This window comes from Cyprinodon tularosa, unplaced genomic scaffold, assembly GCF_016077235.1.
Source record: "Cyprinodon tularosa strain WSP-4 unplaced genomic scaffold, ASM1607723v1 ctg5, whole genome shotgun sequence".
Taxonomy (NCBI): Eukaryota; Metazoa; Chordata; class Actinopteri; order Cyprinodontiformes; family Cyprinodontidae; genus Cyprinodon; species Cyprinodon tularosa.
In genome coordinates, this window is record NW_024039229.1 from 1,059,429 (window position 1) to 1,074,763 (window position 15,335).

The following is a 15,335-nucleotide window of genomic DNA, read 5'->3' on the forward strand; positions in this document are numbered from 1 at the left end:
TTGTTGAATTCAAATTATTTTTCCTTGTTTTTAGATTCTATGATTCTCTTGGGAAGCATTGACCGAGTGGAGCTTTTAGCTCTCTGTGATTGGTGGCTGTCACCAGAGAGAAGGCTTCTAATGAAGGTGGGGTCATTAGATGGAACTAAATCATTTTTTATGTTGATAAGCATTTCTCTCTTTGTTACTTCAACATGTAATATAATATAAGTTTGCCTTTTAAAAACTTCTTTCCCTTGGATGAATCACAGTAAAGTCCAAATATGCTTTTCATGCACACATTCTTATGCTTCAAGAAGCCCATCTTTATTTCTGCATTATCTATAGTGGTGTATTAAACCCTGCTTGGGGAAGTTTACTCTATAAAACAGTTACAAAGACATTACAGATGCAAAAATTAGATTATGTTTTGTTGAAATACTGACTGTCAGTAATAGAGAATTCTTGTCTTTTTCATGGACATTGATGATGCAGTTTCTGACTCTTTTGTCCAGTGAGTGACCCAGAAAAGGGCCATAAAAACACTAATAATTTATCATATTTGGTCAGTATTGGCATACAAGACATTAAGTGTGATAACATTAATGTCTACCAGTAAATTCAATACACACGCACCCAAACGTGTGTGTGCTGTTGTTTTCTGTACTTGTTTTTTGTATCTATAGGCACTAGGCATTGATCCCAACAAGAAGTCAGTCCCCAAAATGTGCTATTTTTTCCCCACAATGTATAAAAATATTCACACACAAGCTGTGCTTCAATGTTTTATGGGGTCTTTTCATTAACTTCCATTAATTCGTATGACCTAACCCAGACCCTAACCATTACCAACATATACCTAACCCTAACGTTAACCTAAACTAATAAATTCCCACCTTAGTCCTAATTCTAACCTAAACCCTAAGAAGAAAACTTATAAAATGAATCCCAGTTGAGTTGTCCACATCACCTCCGGACAATGTAGCATATTTAACATAAAATTGTCTTGTATTGGGTAAAAAAGTAACAAATATAAGTCCTTAGATTTTCACAGAGTTGATAACATGTGTAACTAACTTGTACCACAGTGGTTCTCAGGACTGCGTCCATGCAGGGTAACAAGAAGATAATAAGCTGTGGTTCTTTGGGGGTTATAAGAAAGATCAAGTTTCTTCTGTTCAACAGGATCAATATGATGATTATCTCATCATATTGAATAGTTCTGTTTGGAGTGTGGGCATGTACCAATTCCACTGGACTTGGTAAAGCAGATCACATGACTCTACTGTAAGTTCTCACTGACTTTTGAAATGTCCTACAGTACTTGTACAGTATCAGAACCTTTTTTTTTTTGCCTTCCTGTGCCTTTCCTACTCCAGACTATGAGCCTATGATTTCTAAAAATAATTTTACCAGAAAGGAGTACTGTAGTCCCCCATCACCAGCCCAGTACTTTTATCTGTAGGTCAGTCATCACTGTTTCAGGCTCAGCATTTTGTTAATACAATCATCTACTGGCCAAGTCCTGGATGTTTGGTTGTTGTACCAGTTGAAGCAAAGACTCGTGCTACGGTCTACACAGCATGTGACTCTCAGACTCTTAAAAGGTATTTCTCTCTGACAAAGTTGTGAAGCTCCCTGTGGCCTGTGCACCTTTATCTAAAACACTCCAGCTTCCAACATTTTTGTGTCCTTGGCAAGAAATTTCAACCACCTGCATTGCCTACTAAGGGTTGTCAGAGGTCCCGTTGGCACCAGTGTATGGCAGCCTCACCTCTGTCACTGAGCCCCAGGGCAGATGCGGCTACATTGTAGCTTGCCACCATCAGTGTGTGCGTGAATGACTGAATTTGGTGTAAAGCACTATATAAGTACAAGCAGTTTACCATTTGTAAAATTTCCACCCTACTTTCTGTTTATATGCTTGTTTTAGCAGTGTGTCTTTATCCTCTTCTGTAGAATGTCATTGCTGGATAATTGCTATGTCAACTTCCTTCCCAGTGATTGTGAATCTCATAACTTGGCATTAAAACAAAATTTTTGTTTTCATGGGTACCAAACTACAGCATGCAAAACTACCATCCCGAAAACTTTTAAACGTATTTAGTTTAATTTCTGTTGTATTTCATTCAGCTCCACAGATTCCTGTTAACAAACTATCGTTTAATCCAGGTGTGTTGAAGAGGGAACACAGACCTGGATCAATGAATGGATTGTTTCCAGATGTTGATTAGGAAATTTGACCAATTAATTCAAATTCTGTGACCTTTGAGGACAGGACTTGTTTTTAATAACGAAACACTTTATTTCTTAATGACATGATATGCAGACATTTGTTTATCTTCTGGTGTAAGCTTCTGGTATGCTTCCATTTTTTAAGGATGTTTAAGGGCAAAATAAAAAAAAACAAACAAACTAGAATTACAGTCAAGAAATCTGGACAAACGTTACAGAGAGTCTTCTGTGTGAATTGCGCATGAAACGTTGAGCAAAACCTGCAAAGTTCTGTGCACACTGTGGATGATACAGTGTTAGATGTAAAGTCTACACATTTATCAGAATTAATTTACTTTAAAATGTCTTCTTGGATGTGAGCTCAGGGTCCGAGTCTGCAGGAGCAGGACCAGGGTCCAAAAAGCAGCTGGGAGTCCTTTGCTTTTGTAGACGAGGAGGAAGATGAAGAAAGAGTGAAGGTGAGCCAGTGATGTGCTTTATCCGTTTGAGAGCTGTTTATACCTTTGTTTTGATTTTTTTTTTAACTAAATAGAAATTGAGTTTTACAAAAACTCTTTAAAGCAAAGTTTATAATTTTAATATATAGTTTTGTAAACCTGTACATGATTAGTATGTAATCAGACACACATCCTGTAAACAGAAAATGCAATTACTATTATTGAATTGGCTTCAGAGTGTTAATACATTTTTATTGCAAAATGTAGACTAAATGATTAGGACAATTAGAAGAATTGAATAGAAAAAAAGTTAGTTGCCCCACTGCTGGGGCAAATAATATGGCATTGCTCAGTCTTTTTATCAGTATAGGGTCTTGTACTGAAAGATGAAGTAGACCCTATGCTAAAACATTGTTGTGGTTCTTGGTTGCTAATTAGGTTTGGTTTGGAGTTTAATGGCTCAGGTTATTACCAGAAATTTTATTTTCTATCCCTAGAGAATCATAGTTCCCTGACAACCATCTTATGCTGACTCCACAGTCATTTTTTCCCCTCCAATTTCTTGCTATATTTAATCATTTGGAAAGAATTATGTTGTTTTGTGAGTAAGTTTTAGAAAACCTTGGATTGTTGCTGAATTAACAAGGGAAATGTGGGCCAAAGCTTCATGTTACTGACAAATAAGACTTCTTGAATTAAAATAACCAATTTAAACGATGGGATGTTTAAACTTGGAGCTTCAGATCCAGATTGCCGAGCTACATCTTGTCTGCAGGGCAGCCCTGTTTTAGAGGAGAGAAATGGCCCCCTTCCTCCTCCAAGGCCTCAGGAGACATCCTCCAACCACACAGCACCTGAAACTGGTGAGTAGAAAGGTCAATCAACTTTTAATCATTTATTCATCTCTGGAGAACATTTTGCAGGAGTAGAGGCCTAATGGTTAGAGAGTAGGGTGTTTGTGTCCTGGAGAGTCTGCCAAGGTCACTGTTTTAAGGTCCAGACTTTCACTTTGGGTCCCGGACTCTTTCCCTCAGGGGTCGGGTTAAACACAGAGGACACATTTTCCCTCTTTGGGACAATTAAAGAATACTAACAAAATATGAAATAGGATTTTATTGCTTGCTTAAGAAAATTTTATTTACACCATAATTTAGTCTAATTTCCTGAAAGAAAAAGCAATTTTCAGCTTGGATGGAATTAGATGTAGTGAAGAATTTCGGTTAATTTAGTTAACGTATTGATATTTAAAGGAAAAGTCTGGTCATATTCAGAATTCAAACTTCTGAAAGTACTTAAAATTTTAAATTATTACATACTGTTTAATAGATGATAAGTGTTTTATTAAGAGTAATTTTCATTTGAAGATTTGAAACTTTACCAGAGACATCCATGTTTGTCAAATAGCATTAATGCCACCTACTGGTTTGTGATGTCATGGTGCGGTATCAGCTGTTGATCAAGTCCCAATGCTATATTTGGTGTTTGTCACAACGCGCTATTATCCAAGTCATCTTGAAATCATTCTTCTTTGAAATATTGGCTACATATTACGTGTTTTTTCTCTGGAAAGAAGTTCGATGGCAAATCCTCCCTCTTCAAGTTTGCAATGTAACAACGAACCCATCATGAATCGGAAAGGTGAAATATCTAATTTGTTTTTTCACTTTTACCCGATGTATTCCAACATCCAACTGCCATGCACGTGGCCATTGACACTTTAACAATCGCTCTTGCAAATTTCAATGGTGAAGTTCTCTCGAAATCTTAAAAACTTGTTTTTGATTGCAGGTGTGTAGCATAGTTCCCATTGATTTTGCTTGTAAAGCGGGGAGAATGGCGCTAGGCTTACCGCACTGTGACGTCAGGAGTGAGGTGTGACTATATTTGGGCATAAATGGGCATTGCAATCAGTGATTGCAATGAAAATTATTGTTTTTTTTCTTTTACTGATTATCGATAAATTTGTTAAATCATTGTGAATGTATTAGTTTTAGGTATAGATAATGATCCATTGATCATTCCTTGCTAACTGGACTTTTCCTTTAAATATAAAAGGTTTAAAACTTTCATTCAGCAAACATCAATTAACTTGTAAGAATACCTCAGAAATTGTATTTGTTTTTATTGTTCATGTGAGTTTTGAGGAGTCCAACAAATTCCTTGGTATGTTTGTTCAGCTGGTTGAGCTTTAAGAAAGAAAGCAAGTCAAAATGTCTCCTCTGGCTTTTGCTTTCATTTCATTTCATTCAGTTCTACATACCAGAAATATGATATTTATGGAAAAGTGAAATGAAGAAAGCCAGTGATGAAAGATTGCTATAAAGTCTGGATTAAGGTTCCCTACTACAGCGAGAACTGAAATGGGAAAATGGGATTTGATGAGACCTTTGAGGGGTGAAACCTGTCATTGTGCATCACTGTGAACACTTTTAGGTAATTATCATTATGTGTTACAAAAAAACAGTTAAAAATAAATTCACCTGAGCATTTGTAGCAATAACTATAAACTGCTGTTCATGTTGCAGAGGTTCTTCATACAATCGTATTAAAATAGAGCGTTTCATAAAGAAGAATAGGCAGATTTTCAATCGATTTGAAAACTGATAGAAACTTCCCTTTAAAGATTTGTTGCAGTAATAATCAAGCAATGGATGGCTCTAAAAGGTAAGGAGTTTGGGCTGAAAAATAAAATTTAGAAACATGTTTATTTCATTTGTTAAAACAAAAAACTCTACATGATGTTCAGTTTTTCCCCAAAACAAAATCTCAATAGCATATATGTTGTAACTTAAAAAATATTTTCCAAAGCATATACCTATATCTGGTGCACATCTTAAAGCTACAGTGTGTAATTTTCAGCGACATCTAACATTCAGACTGCAGACCGCAGCAACATGAATATCTCCCCCCCCCCCCACCGCTTCTCCCCCCCAACAGTACGGCGAGCGTTACGGGACAAAATGTCTTCCACGACGTCCGCATCACCTACCTTCTCAAGTGATGAGGTTTGTTTACATAGATAATTTTACAGATAGTATTCTCAGGCATAATACTGCCATCTATTGTTTAGTACCGTCTCAGTTCATCTCTCTCAACTTGCCGTAGTTACTTTCGAGCGTAATGGGCGATCTCGCAATCGCTAGTTTGTTGGCTCTGCGCTGCCGTAGCGCAAAGATGTCTGCCTCCATGGCTGCGAGACCCGCTCCTATGTAATTATAAATAACGAATTCTAAGGCAACGCAAATATTAAGGTTAAGAGGCTGAGCTCGTAGATGATGATAAATAACATAGTTATGTATAATGTATTACATTTCTGACTATATAACCCTGTAATTATTACACACTGTAGCTTTAATCATTTTGTCAAAATAAACAGCTTTATATCTGTATTTATGCCACAAATCTTCTAGTAAATTTTAGCTTTTCAGCAAATGGCTTCAAGATGTTTGTTTCCCTGCACTCGACAGATATCCGACAATCAGACATTGTATCAGAGTATTCAAGGTGAACAGGCAGATGGGTTTTGTGTTTTCCAATGTAAGCTCCTCAGTAGCTTCTCAAAGTCGACTACAGGCAGCCTCCAAGGGAAGCAGTATCCAGGCAACCACAATAAAAAGGTTTCTTTGGTTCCAGCAGACTCTTAACATCACATTTGCAGTAGCTTACTTTCTCTAGGTGCATTTGTATAATTCATCTACAGCAGCCTTTGGTTTTCCTTCAATCTTATTTCAGAAAAAGGTCCCCTGCAGTCGGTGAGGAGAACCCTCAGAAACCTCTTCAGCTACCAGAAAAGACAGTCGGAGAAGGAAACGCAGGTGTGTCTGTGAAAGCAGTGGTTATTAAGTGTCATTCAGCATATGAGCTTGCTTTTTGTGTTACTTTCTGCCTGATCATTTATTGCTTTTTTTTCTAACAGCTATTCAAATGAAAAGGTTTTTTATAATATGAACCATAAAAAGGCAGACATTTCTTCCTCCTTAGATGTCAAAGTCATATGTATGTATTACTGGGTGAACTTGTTAGCCTGTGAACTGTAATCTGTTTAGCTACAAGTGAAAGTGCTTCAGAAAAAACACTCCACAATCATGCCTTTTTCCTCCAATCTTCTCTCATATGAAAAGTTATTATATTCGGCTTTGCAGCCAGTCTGACTCACAGGGGGAAACAAAGGCAGCCACCTGCAGGTGGGAAAATCACGCTGTGCACAAAGTGTGTGTTTGGAGGCTGGAGGGTTCAGGAACTGATTTCTGCTCTGCCAACTACTGAGGTTTTTAAATCTACTGCTTATCAATTACATATCCAGTCCTGTACCTCCAAAGGGAAAGTTTCTGCATCAAACCAAACCCAATTACTTCAAGCAGGCATGCAGAGGGAGGTTTTGCCAGTATACCACTCTAGCTGAAAGTATTGATTCGGTTTAGTTCACTCTTCCAAACAACTATTGTAGTCATTCATAGAGATATTTATTGAAAGCAGAAACACCATCCTTTTTCTTTTTTTGTTGAATAAAAGTAAACTGTATTTTATAAGATTAAGTTATTTTTGTGGCTCGGAGTGAAAACTCACCAAGGCATCAAGTCAGTGCCTGCAGGACACAAACCTCTCATAATTTCAAGACGCTATACGTCACAGCTGGAGTTGGCCTACATTCTAAAAAGACATCCAATTTAGGCTGCTGATGAAGAGCGACTACAAGACATAAAATGAATAAATTAATAAAGAAACAAAAAGTAGACCTAAGTGCATTTGTAAGCGGGTTTTGAGTGCAGCCATTTTTTATTAGCTTACCATCTAATTGTCAGATTCAGAAAACTAATTCCCTTTATTGTTTCCCTGAAGGAGCCCTGCCCTCCCCCTCTGTCAGACCCGATGACATCAGAGGAGGTAGGTCAATGATGATTGATTTTAAGAAATGTATCAATCTTGTTTATATTACATATAGATTTACATATATATATAAAAAATTAATGCATAACCTTTTTAAATCTTACTTATTTTTAAAGTGACATATCACCATGTATTTAATTTTAAACCTTCTTAAAGCCCTAACGGTGATAGCTGATTCTGCTGATTGATGATGAGAGAATCCAAGTTTGCATCTTTGCTTTGCTTTCCACAAGAATATACCTGTGGCTCTAAATGGAGATTTCTGTTGTTTTAACCTTTTTATTCCACCTTAAAGAGATATATCCAACAAAATTACATTCTGACAGAGAGCACAATGTTTAGAAGTTTTTAAATATTAGAAATATCACTATCCAAATGTGGCTGACTTCAGTCTAAAATCTGCTGCACTGGAGATTCAAAGCACGTAGCATTTTTCCGTGCTAATGCACCAAGGCAATACCATTCTCTCCAGGGCTTTTCTATCTGCCAACCCGCCTTTACTCTGCCTGACGCCTTCCCAAAACACCACCCTTTAAAAGAGCACCTCCCCTGTCACAGAAGGGCGAGTCTCACCGGTAAATCCACAAAGAGGCTAAAAGCTGCCAGACCTCCTAAACCTCAGGGGGTAGGAGCTGGACATCCAAGGACAATACACAGGTTTTGGATTTTTAAGCCTAAAATTTCCTCCTCATGGGAAAATCACAACAGTTTGCAATAGAGCCACGGCTGGAGTATACAGACACTAATAATCTGACCCATTGCTCAGGTTGTTGGAAATATATAACAGCTGTTTTTATTGCCTGATAGATTATTCATATGCTATATAACTCCTCATAAAAAAGTCTGGACTTTTTTTCTCTGGGTGAAGTCTTGCTTCTGAATTAAGTAGGACTGATGATCCATCTATGTGACCTTGCTGTTTGTTTGCTGCTGCAGATTAAAGCATGGGAGGAGGCAGAGATGGACAAGCCGATGGAAATCGACGAGATACGAATCGACCCTTCGCCGTTCCAACTAGTGGAGCGAACATCGTTGCACAAGGTTGGAGGAGAAAGTCTTAAATCCCTGAATCCTCATTAAACAGCTGCTCTGCTCTAATTTGGTTTGCTTGAAAGCAGGATTGAACTGCTGGTCATGTTATGCTTTCAGAAATGCTGTATCTAACAGTTAACGTTTAATCACGTCTAAATGAGGTTTCATTGATTTTTTTATTGCAGTGTGACCACCTGATCTACCTCAGTCTGGTGGGGGCGTTTGGGGGGGAGACTCATGCATTAATCAGTCACTTACAAACAGAGACCAGGCAGAGCTGCAGGCACACTGGAGGTGGAAACCATAAAAAAGAATAACTCTAATTTTCATAATTATACTGACTGATAAATTAAACAGAAATCTAATTTGCATTATAGTTTGTATGTAAAAGAATGAGCTAAATGGGACTGCAGTTCTTTGTACTGTGGCACTTAATAGAAGTTCGAACCATCATTTTGCTGTTAAAATGTCTTCCAATATGAGAATGTTTTTGTTGTTATTTTGCTTAATAATAGGCAAAAATATTGGATTAATATAGGTTGTAGAAATAAATGGAATACACTCTGTATTAACCCTACACTGCACTAAATTGTGCTTAGGGAAGGGCCTTATTGTTCTGTAGTGTGTAATTGACTGTTTTCCTGTCCATACTCTAATCTGTCTCTAAATATTTAGTCTTTATTAAACAAACTGATCATCCTAAGAAGAAGAAAGAAAAGGTAAAACAGTTATTATTTCATCCATGTCACACTCAAAATTCTCTGTAGTTGCAAATTCTTTGATAAGACTTTTTGATTTGTGAGTGTTTGGACAGCTATTCATCTGTGTTTTAGTTTTGTTTTTCTTTTTTTGTCCCTCATTTTGACAAAAACTGCCAGGTACTTTACACTGAAAACCTTGATATGCAGAGATTTATAAGTTGCCTGGTTCTAAGTGATACATTTGAGATTATGACTGAAATAAAGATTAATAAGACCTTAAATTTCAACATGAAAAGAAGGTTTAATCTTAAATTTAACCTTAAATCTCTTAAATTTAGACCTTAAATCTCAAATGAGATCTAAGAAACGATGGATGGATGGATGGATGGATGGATGGATGGATGGATGGATGGATGGATGGATGGATGGATGGATGGATGGATGGATGGATGGATGGATGGATGGATGGATGGATGGATGGATGGATGGATGGATGGAAACTACACCCTGGATTTGCACCTTCTCCATGCTTCTTTGCCATGTATTGTTTTTCATATACAAGGCATTTGTTCTGGTTATATTGCTATGGGTAGAAATATTGAATTTAGATCCAGCCACAGTTTTCTGTTTGTAGTGTTCAGTCAGCACTACTGTTAGTGTTAATCTAGTCTGAAAATGTCTTCTGTTAAAAACAGGGCGACAGTGGCTGTAGGATGTAGGAGTTTGCCCTGAAATCGAAGGATTGACGGTTCAAGCCCCAACTCTGACTTACAGTGTCATTGTGTCCTTGGGCAAGACACTTCACCTGCATTGTCTACTGATGGTGGTCAGAGGGCACGGTGGCGCCAGTGTACGGCAGCCCCGCTTCTGTCAGTGAGCCCCAGGGCAGCTGTGGCTACAATGTAGCTTGCCTCCATCAGTGCAGTGTGTGAGTGTGTGCATGAATGGGTGAATGAATGTAGTGTAAAGCGCTTTGGTCAGGTCTCCTGACTTGAATAAAGGCGCTATATAAGTACATGCCATTTACCATTTAAAAACAATTCATGCTGCATTTGATTTTAATCAAGCCATTGTTTTTTGTTTTTTTACTTTTATACTAAAACATTTAATAGCTCATATTTTATTTTGCAGGTTTGCTTCCGTTTGCCTTTAAATTTCCCAGTGAATGAATAAATAAACTTGCCAGAAACCCATTTTGTTGCTAAGTTTTCTAACATTAATCTTTGGTGATGTTAAGTATTTTACTCCCTCACTAAGTCACCTTCATGTATTCTGCAGTTGTTCGCAGCAGAATGGACTCCTATTGTTAAGAAACAAATTGATACAGGATTTGCAGACGTTTGCAGGATGCTGAAGTGAATAAATACCCTCGTACCCTTATTATTCTTTTTTTGTTATTTCATTTCCATGGTAATTCACACAATACCGTGCTCATTCATGTGCAAAAGGTCCTTGTGATTGAGACGTACTGATGCATACAAAGAGCTCTCCACAGTGGGACCTCAGCCGCTGTGTGAAAAATATAGTTTGTGCATTCAAAATATGCTCAAGGACTTTCTCTTTGTGTGCAGACTGAAGCCACTTTGTTCTCTGTGTGTCTAGACAGAGCAGACAGAGAAGCTCCGGGTTGTTAATCGTCTAAAGTTCAGACAGATAAAAAGGAAACCTTTCCTATTAGAAGAGGTGTTCTCTGTCAGTTGGCTGAAACCTTTTCACCTTTTCTCTGCAGACCCACACATTATTCTCCCTGCTTGGACTAAGTCATGCTTATGTGACCAGCATTGGGAAACTTGTGGGGGTGGTGGCTTTAAAAGAGGTGAGAAATTCACTTGTTTTTTTGTTTTTTCCTGCTGAACACAAATGCTCACTGCTCCTGTTTCTCCTCTTCATAAAAGAAAAAGAGTCAATATTTCTTTTCATAACTCCCACTCTCCTCTCTGGTTTTAGTAAAGCTTTGATATACCCATACCAATTTCACCTATTTCTAATATCTTTTCAGAACTACGATCAACACTATCAAAATATACTATATTTTCTAGCCTTACGCCACGGTAAATTAACTGTTAATTTTAGATGTAGATGTTTGTCCTGAATGTAGGGCTGATTAAGGACAGAATATATATATATATATATATATATATATATATATATATATTTATTTTTTATTTTTTTTATAATAGTGTCCTGTCTGGCAATGTGGCAATAAGAATACTTGTCTTGATGCCAAAAAGAGCCCAACAGAATTTACTTTCACAAGTGTAGCAGTTTGGCGATTGCCATATTGCTCCACTTGTTTCATGCATATAAATTTATATTTTTGATGATATTAAGTAAATAATCATGCACAATATTAGCTTTTAGTCGCTTTCAGTCTTTAAAGTGTGATATTCACAATACATGCTGATACTTAAAAAAGGGTTATTCACACCAAGCATCCATAGTCATTCTATCTACATAGTTTCTTTTGAGCCTAAATAGACTTCCTGCACTGGGTGAGATGAGCAGACATGAACAGATGTGTGTGTCATCTCCCGACAGTAACAATTAGAAAGTCAGTCCATATTGTTTTAGCTATTCAGGCTTCATTCACACTGGAGGCCTTAATGCTGAATTACGATTTTTTGGGGGGGAAATCCGATATTTTTTTGCGTTGCCGTTCGCATTTTCAAATACATGCAACTTGTATTTGATCTGTGTGAACTGCATTCATACAGCTTAAGTGTCCCGCATACGCAGTAGAGGATGCAATGACATCAGAAGCAAGCATGCTCAGTGTTTGCAGAGGTAAACATGGATTGTTTTGCTGGAGCACGTCTAGTGATCTCTTCCAACCTTAAAAACTCAATCTTTTCAAGATGCTTAAAAAAAAACACTGCTCTCTGCATCACCATCCATCATTTGTTGTTTTTCTTCCCGCTTCTGCATAGCAAGATGCAGAATAGGGACCTTTGTTGAGTATAAATAAAGTTCAGGTCGAATGAATGTGCCCTGGCCATTCACAGGCAGGTCACAGTTGAAAAGATCAGATTCACATCGGATTCAGAACCACATAGCCAAACGGCCTGGGTCACAATGGAAAAATGGGATCTGTGATGTTCAGATTACCATGAAAAGCTCAGATAGATGTTGCAAAAAAATCAGATTTGCGTCACTTCAGGCTGATGTGTGAACGTAGCCTTAGTCTCTGCCCTCAGCATAAAGAAACAGCTTAGCTTAGTTAACCCCCAGAGCTTCCTCACAGAACATCAATATCCTGTTCGATCTAAACACTAACTGGGATACAGAACTAAGGTATGAAGCATTTAAATTAAATCAAAAACATTTTTGAAAGGTCATAGGCTAAAAGCTTTTTATTGGAATAAAGGCAAATAAAAGCCAATAATATGCTACTTCCTGATAGGTGAATTGTTTATAAGCCTTGAAATAAATCTAATCTGAAGTACTCTGGATTGTAGCACCTGTGACAAAAAACAGCCCACATATATCAAATTTTTTTAGCTTCTTCACACTGAATCTTTGACTTCTCTTCTTTTTTAACACCCCCTCAGGGACGTGCTAACTTGCATAGCCTCATTATTTCCTTTTTTATTCACTGTGCATTGTTATAAAATCATAGCTCTTGTTGTGTGGTGTTGTTTTGGTAAATATACAAGAGGGGCTTTATTCAGAAATATTTGAGTAAATTAAGCATAAAAAAAAAAAACATTCATAAAGCATGTATGAAAAAATGTGTATTCAACCAAAGTGATCTACTGGCTTATACATTTGTAAAAGTTGCTTAATTTTGATTTATTATGTATAAGTTCCTGTTTGATGTTTGTTGTTTTGTTCTGTAATAATCTACAGCATAAAAAGAAAAAGTAAGAAAAAAAAAAGAGAAAATAAAAAAAATTAATCCTTTGAGTTTGGGCAAAGATAAGTTGAGTTAAAGATTTAAAGAATTTTGTTGGTTCTAATGTTTATCCTCTGTTTAAGGCACATCTAAATGCTTTCTTTAATTCATTTGCCGTTGGTCTCACAGCCTCTCAGAATATTCTATATGTTTGATTTTTGTGAAGATTTAGAAAACACTGCTTAGTGCCGCTTCGATTGTACTGAAATATCCTCTTTCCTTCTAAGGATTGTCTCATGAATCCTATTTATCGCGTATTTACCTTCTGTCCTATGCAAACCTTTTCAAATTGGAAAAAGTACCAATTCAACATTCATCAGAGCTTCAAACATTGACAAATGGCATCTAGTGTGTAGTGCTTATAAAATGTGTATAAATGTAGCAAGAAATGCTGCTATTCACCTTAAATTAAATGCACCCTGATGCTCATGTCAAGTAAAAAAGAAAATAGGAGCATGCATATTTCTTAGGACCAATGATATCAGACCAATGAAACCTACAGTAATACCAATACTGTCCCTACCAAAGTTGAAATCAAACCTATGCCCTCGTCTGTCAATTCTTTCTTTTCACCTACAGCTCCAGAAGGCCATCGAGGGTTCCACGCGCTCCGGTGTCCGACTCCGGCCTCCTTTGGCGAGCTTTCGTGACATCAGCAAACACAAATCTGTCCCTAAACCTCCACCCTCCTCCTCCAGCGCTCCTTCATCTCCCTCTGCAACTTCTCCTCCCTCACCTGAAATGATCCCAGAGCCTCCCCACCCGCCCACCCCTGAGCATCAGCATCAAAATCATCATGATCCCAACGAGCATGAAACAGAGGTATGGATAGAGGGGCTGCCGAAAGAAGCAGACGAGTGCATCAGTAGCAGCAGCAGTTCAACAAGTAGAAGTTGCAGCTACAGCAGCAACCTCACCCTTCCTCCTACCTCAACCCCTCCTCCTCCCCCATCTCCTTCCACCTCTATCCCTCTCTCCACGCTGAGGCCGGCACAGAGTCCCCCTCAGGTGGAAGAAGACAGTGATGACGAGCCAATGATTTAGATTACAAACAAAGAATATTTTTATACTGGACATTTTTATTTAAACAGTTTTTTTTTTTTCATTTCTTAAATAACTTTTTTGCTTTTTTTGTCACTTTCTGTTCCTCCTTTTATCTCACTGCTTCGGACTGTTTGTGATTGTTTAGAATTCAACTCACTTCAGATTTTATGAATGAACCTGTCCGTGATGCACCCTCAAAGTCTCATTAAAACTGTGGTGTACCTCAGGGATCAGACCTACACCACTTTTAATCTAGCAGCACCTATATCATTTGGTATTTGTTGAATATTAAAAATAAAATCATATTGTTTTGGAGCCAAAACAGCAGCATTTAACATGAGAAAGTTTTTACCATACCCTGTATATGAAATATTGCTGCTTATCATTAAGATTTTTTTTTTTTTATTATTGAGAAAGAGTAAATATGTTATGCTTTCAGGTTCTAAGTGGTTAAATAATTAATTTCTGCTTCGTTTAAATCCTTTTCCAAGGAGAAATAGGCTGGATAATTAATTTTAGAACATTTATTGAAAAGAAGCACAATTTTCTGCTGACAAAAATAAACAACACTTCAGAGAAACTTCCAGTGAAGCCATCTTGTCACCTTATTGTGATGGCCAGCTTTTTCAAATTGAATCAGAAGAGCAGCAGCTCATTTTTCAGTCGTTGGTCAGAAAAGCAGTAATAGAGCTGCTCAGTCCTCCATGCAAGATTGACCAAAGCCCCACAACAACCTCTGCACCCTGCTGACCTTGTGGAAGCAGCATTAAAGCTCTTTTCTTCAAGGCTAAGTTAACAAATGAAGCAGATAATGGAGGCAGACAACAACACTCTGTTCAGATCACTTTTTAACAAAGACTGACTCAAGGCTCCTTTAAATGATTTACATGAGAATATTTATAGGCATCATATCATGAAAAATAAACACAGATCCACAACCTCAGGAAAGTCATGGTTTGTGCTGTTGACAGGATATGTCATCTACGGAAAATCATAATTCAGCAGAATGCTGATTAATGGAAATTCTTTAAATGAGTACATAAATGTATTTATTTAAAGAAAGTTAAGTCGGGATTTATCTGTGGGACTGGAATTGAAGGGGAATCACAGAAATGCATCTTGTAATAA

At 37.4% G+C, this 15,335-nt stretch overlaps 1 protein-coding gene across 1 annotated transcript in view; it reads left to right on the forward strand.

The window, feature by feature from the left end:
• Window positions 1-14,604, forward strand: part of LOC119795076 (chloride channel protein 1-like) — a gene marked incomplete at its 5' end in the record, with an annotated part of 65,685 nt that extends 51,081 nt beyond the window's left edge. The window contains 8 exons of the mRNA XM_038302914.1: window positions 35-126; window positions 2,580-2,672; window positions 3,427-3,514; window positions 6,384-6,466; window positions 7,491-7,535; window positions 8,475-8,579; window positions 11,001-11,087; window positions 13,743-14,604. Coding sequence (XP_038158842.1) covers window positions 35-126; window positions 2,580-2,672; window positions 3,427-3,514; window positions 6,384-6,466; window positions 7,491-7,535; window positions 8,475-8,579; window positions 11,001-11,087; window positions 13,743-14,207 — 1,058 coding nt within the window. The remainder of the gene's footprint in view (window positions 1-34; window positions 127-2,579; window positions 2,673-3,426; window positions 3,515-6,383; window positions 6,467-7,490; window positions 7,536-8,474; window positions 8,580-11,000; window positions 11,088-13,742) is intronic.
• Window positions 14,605-15,335: the final 731 nt, after the last annotated feature.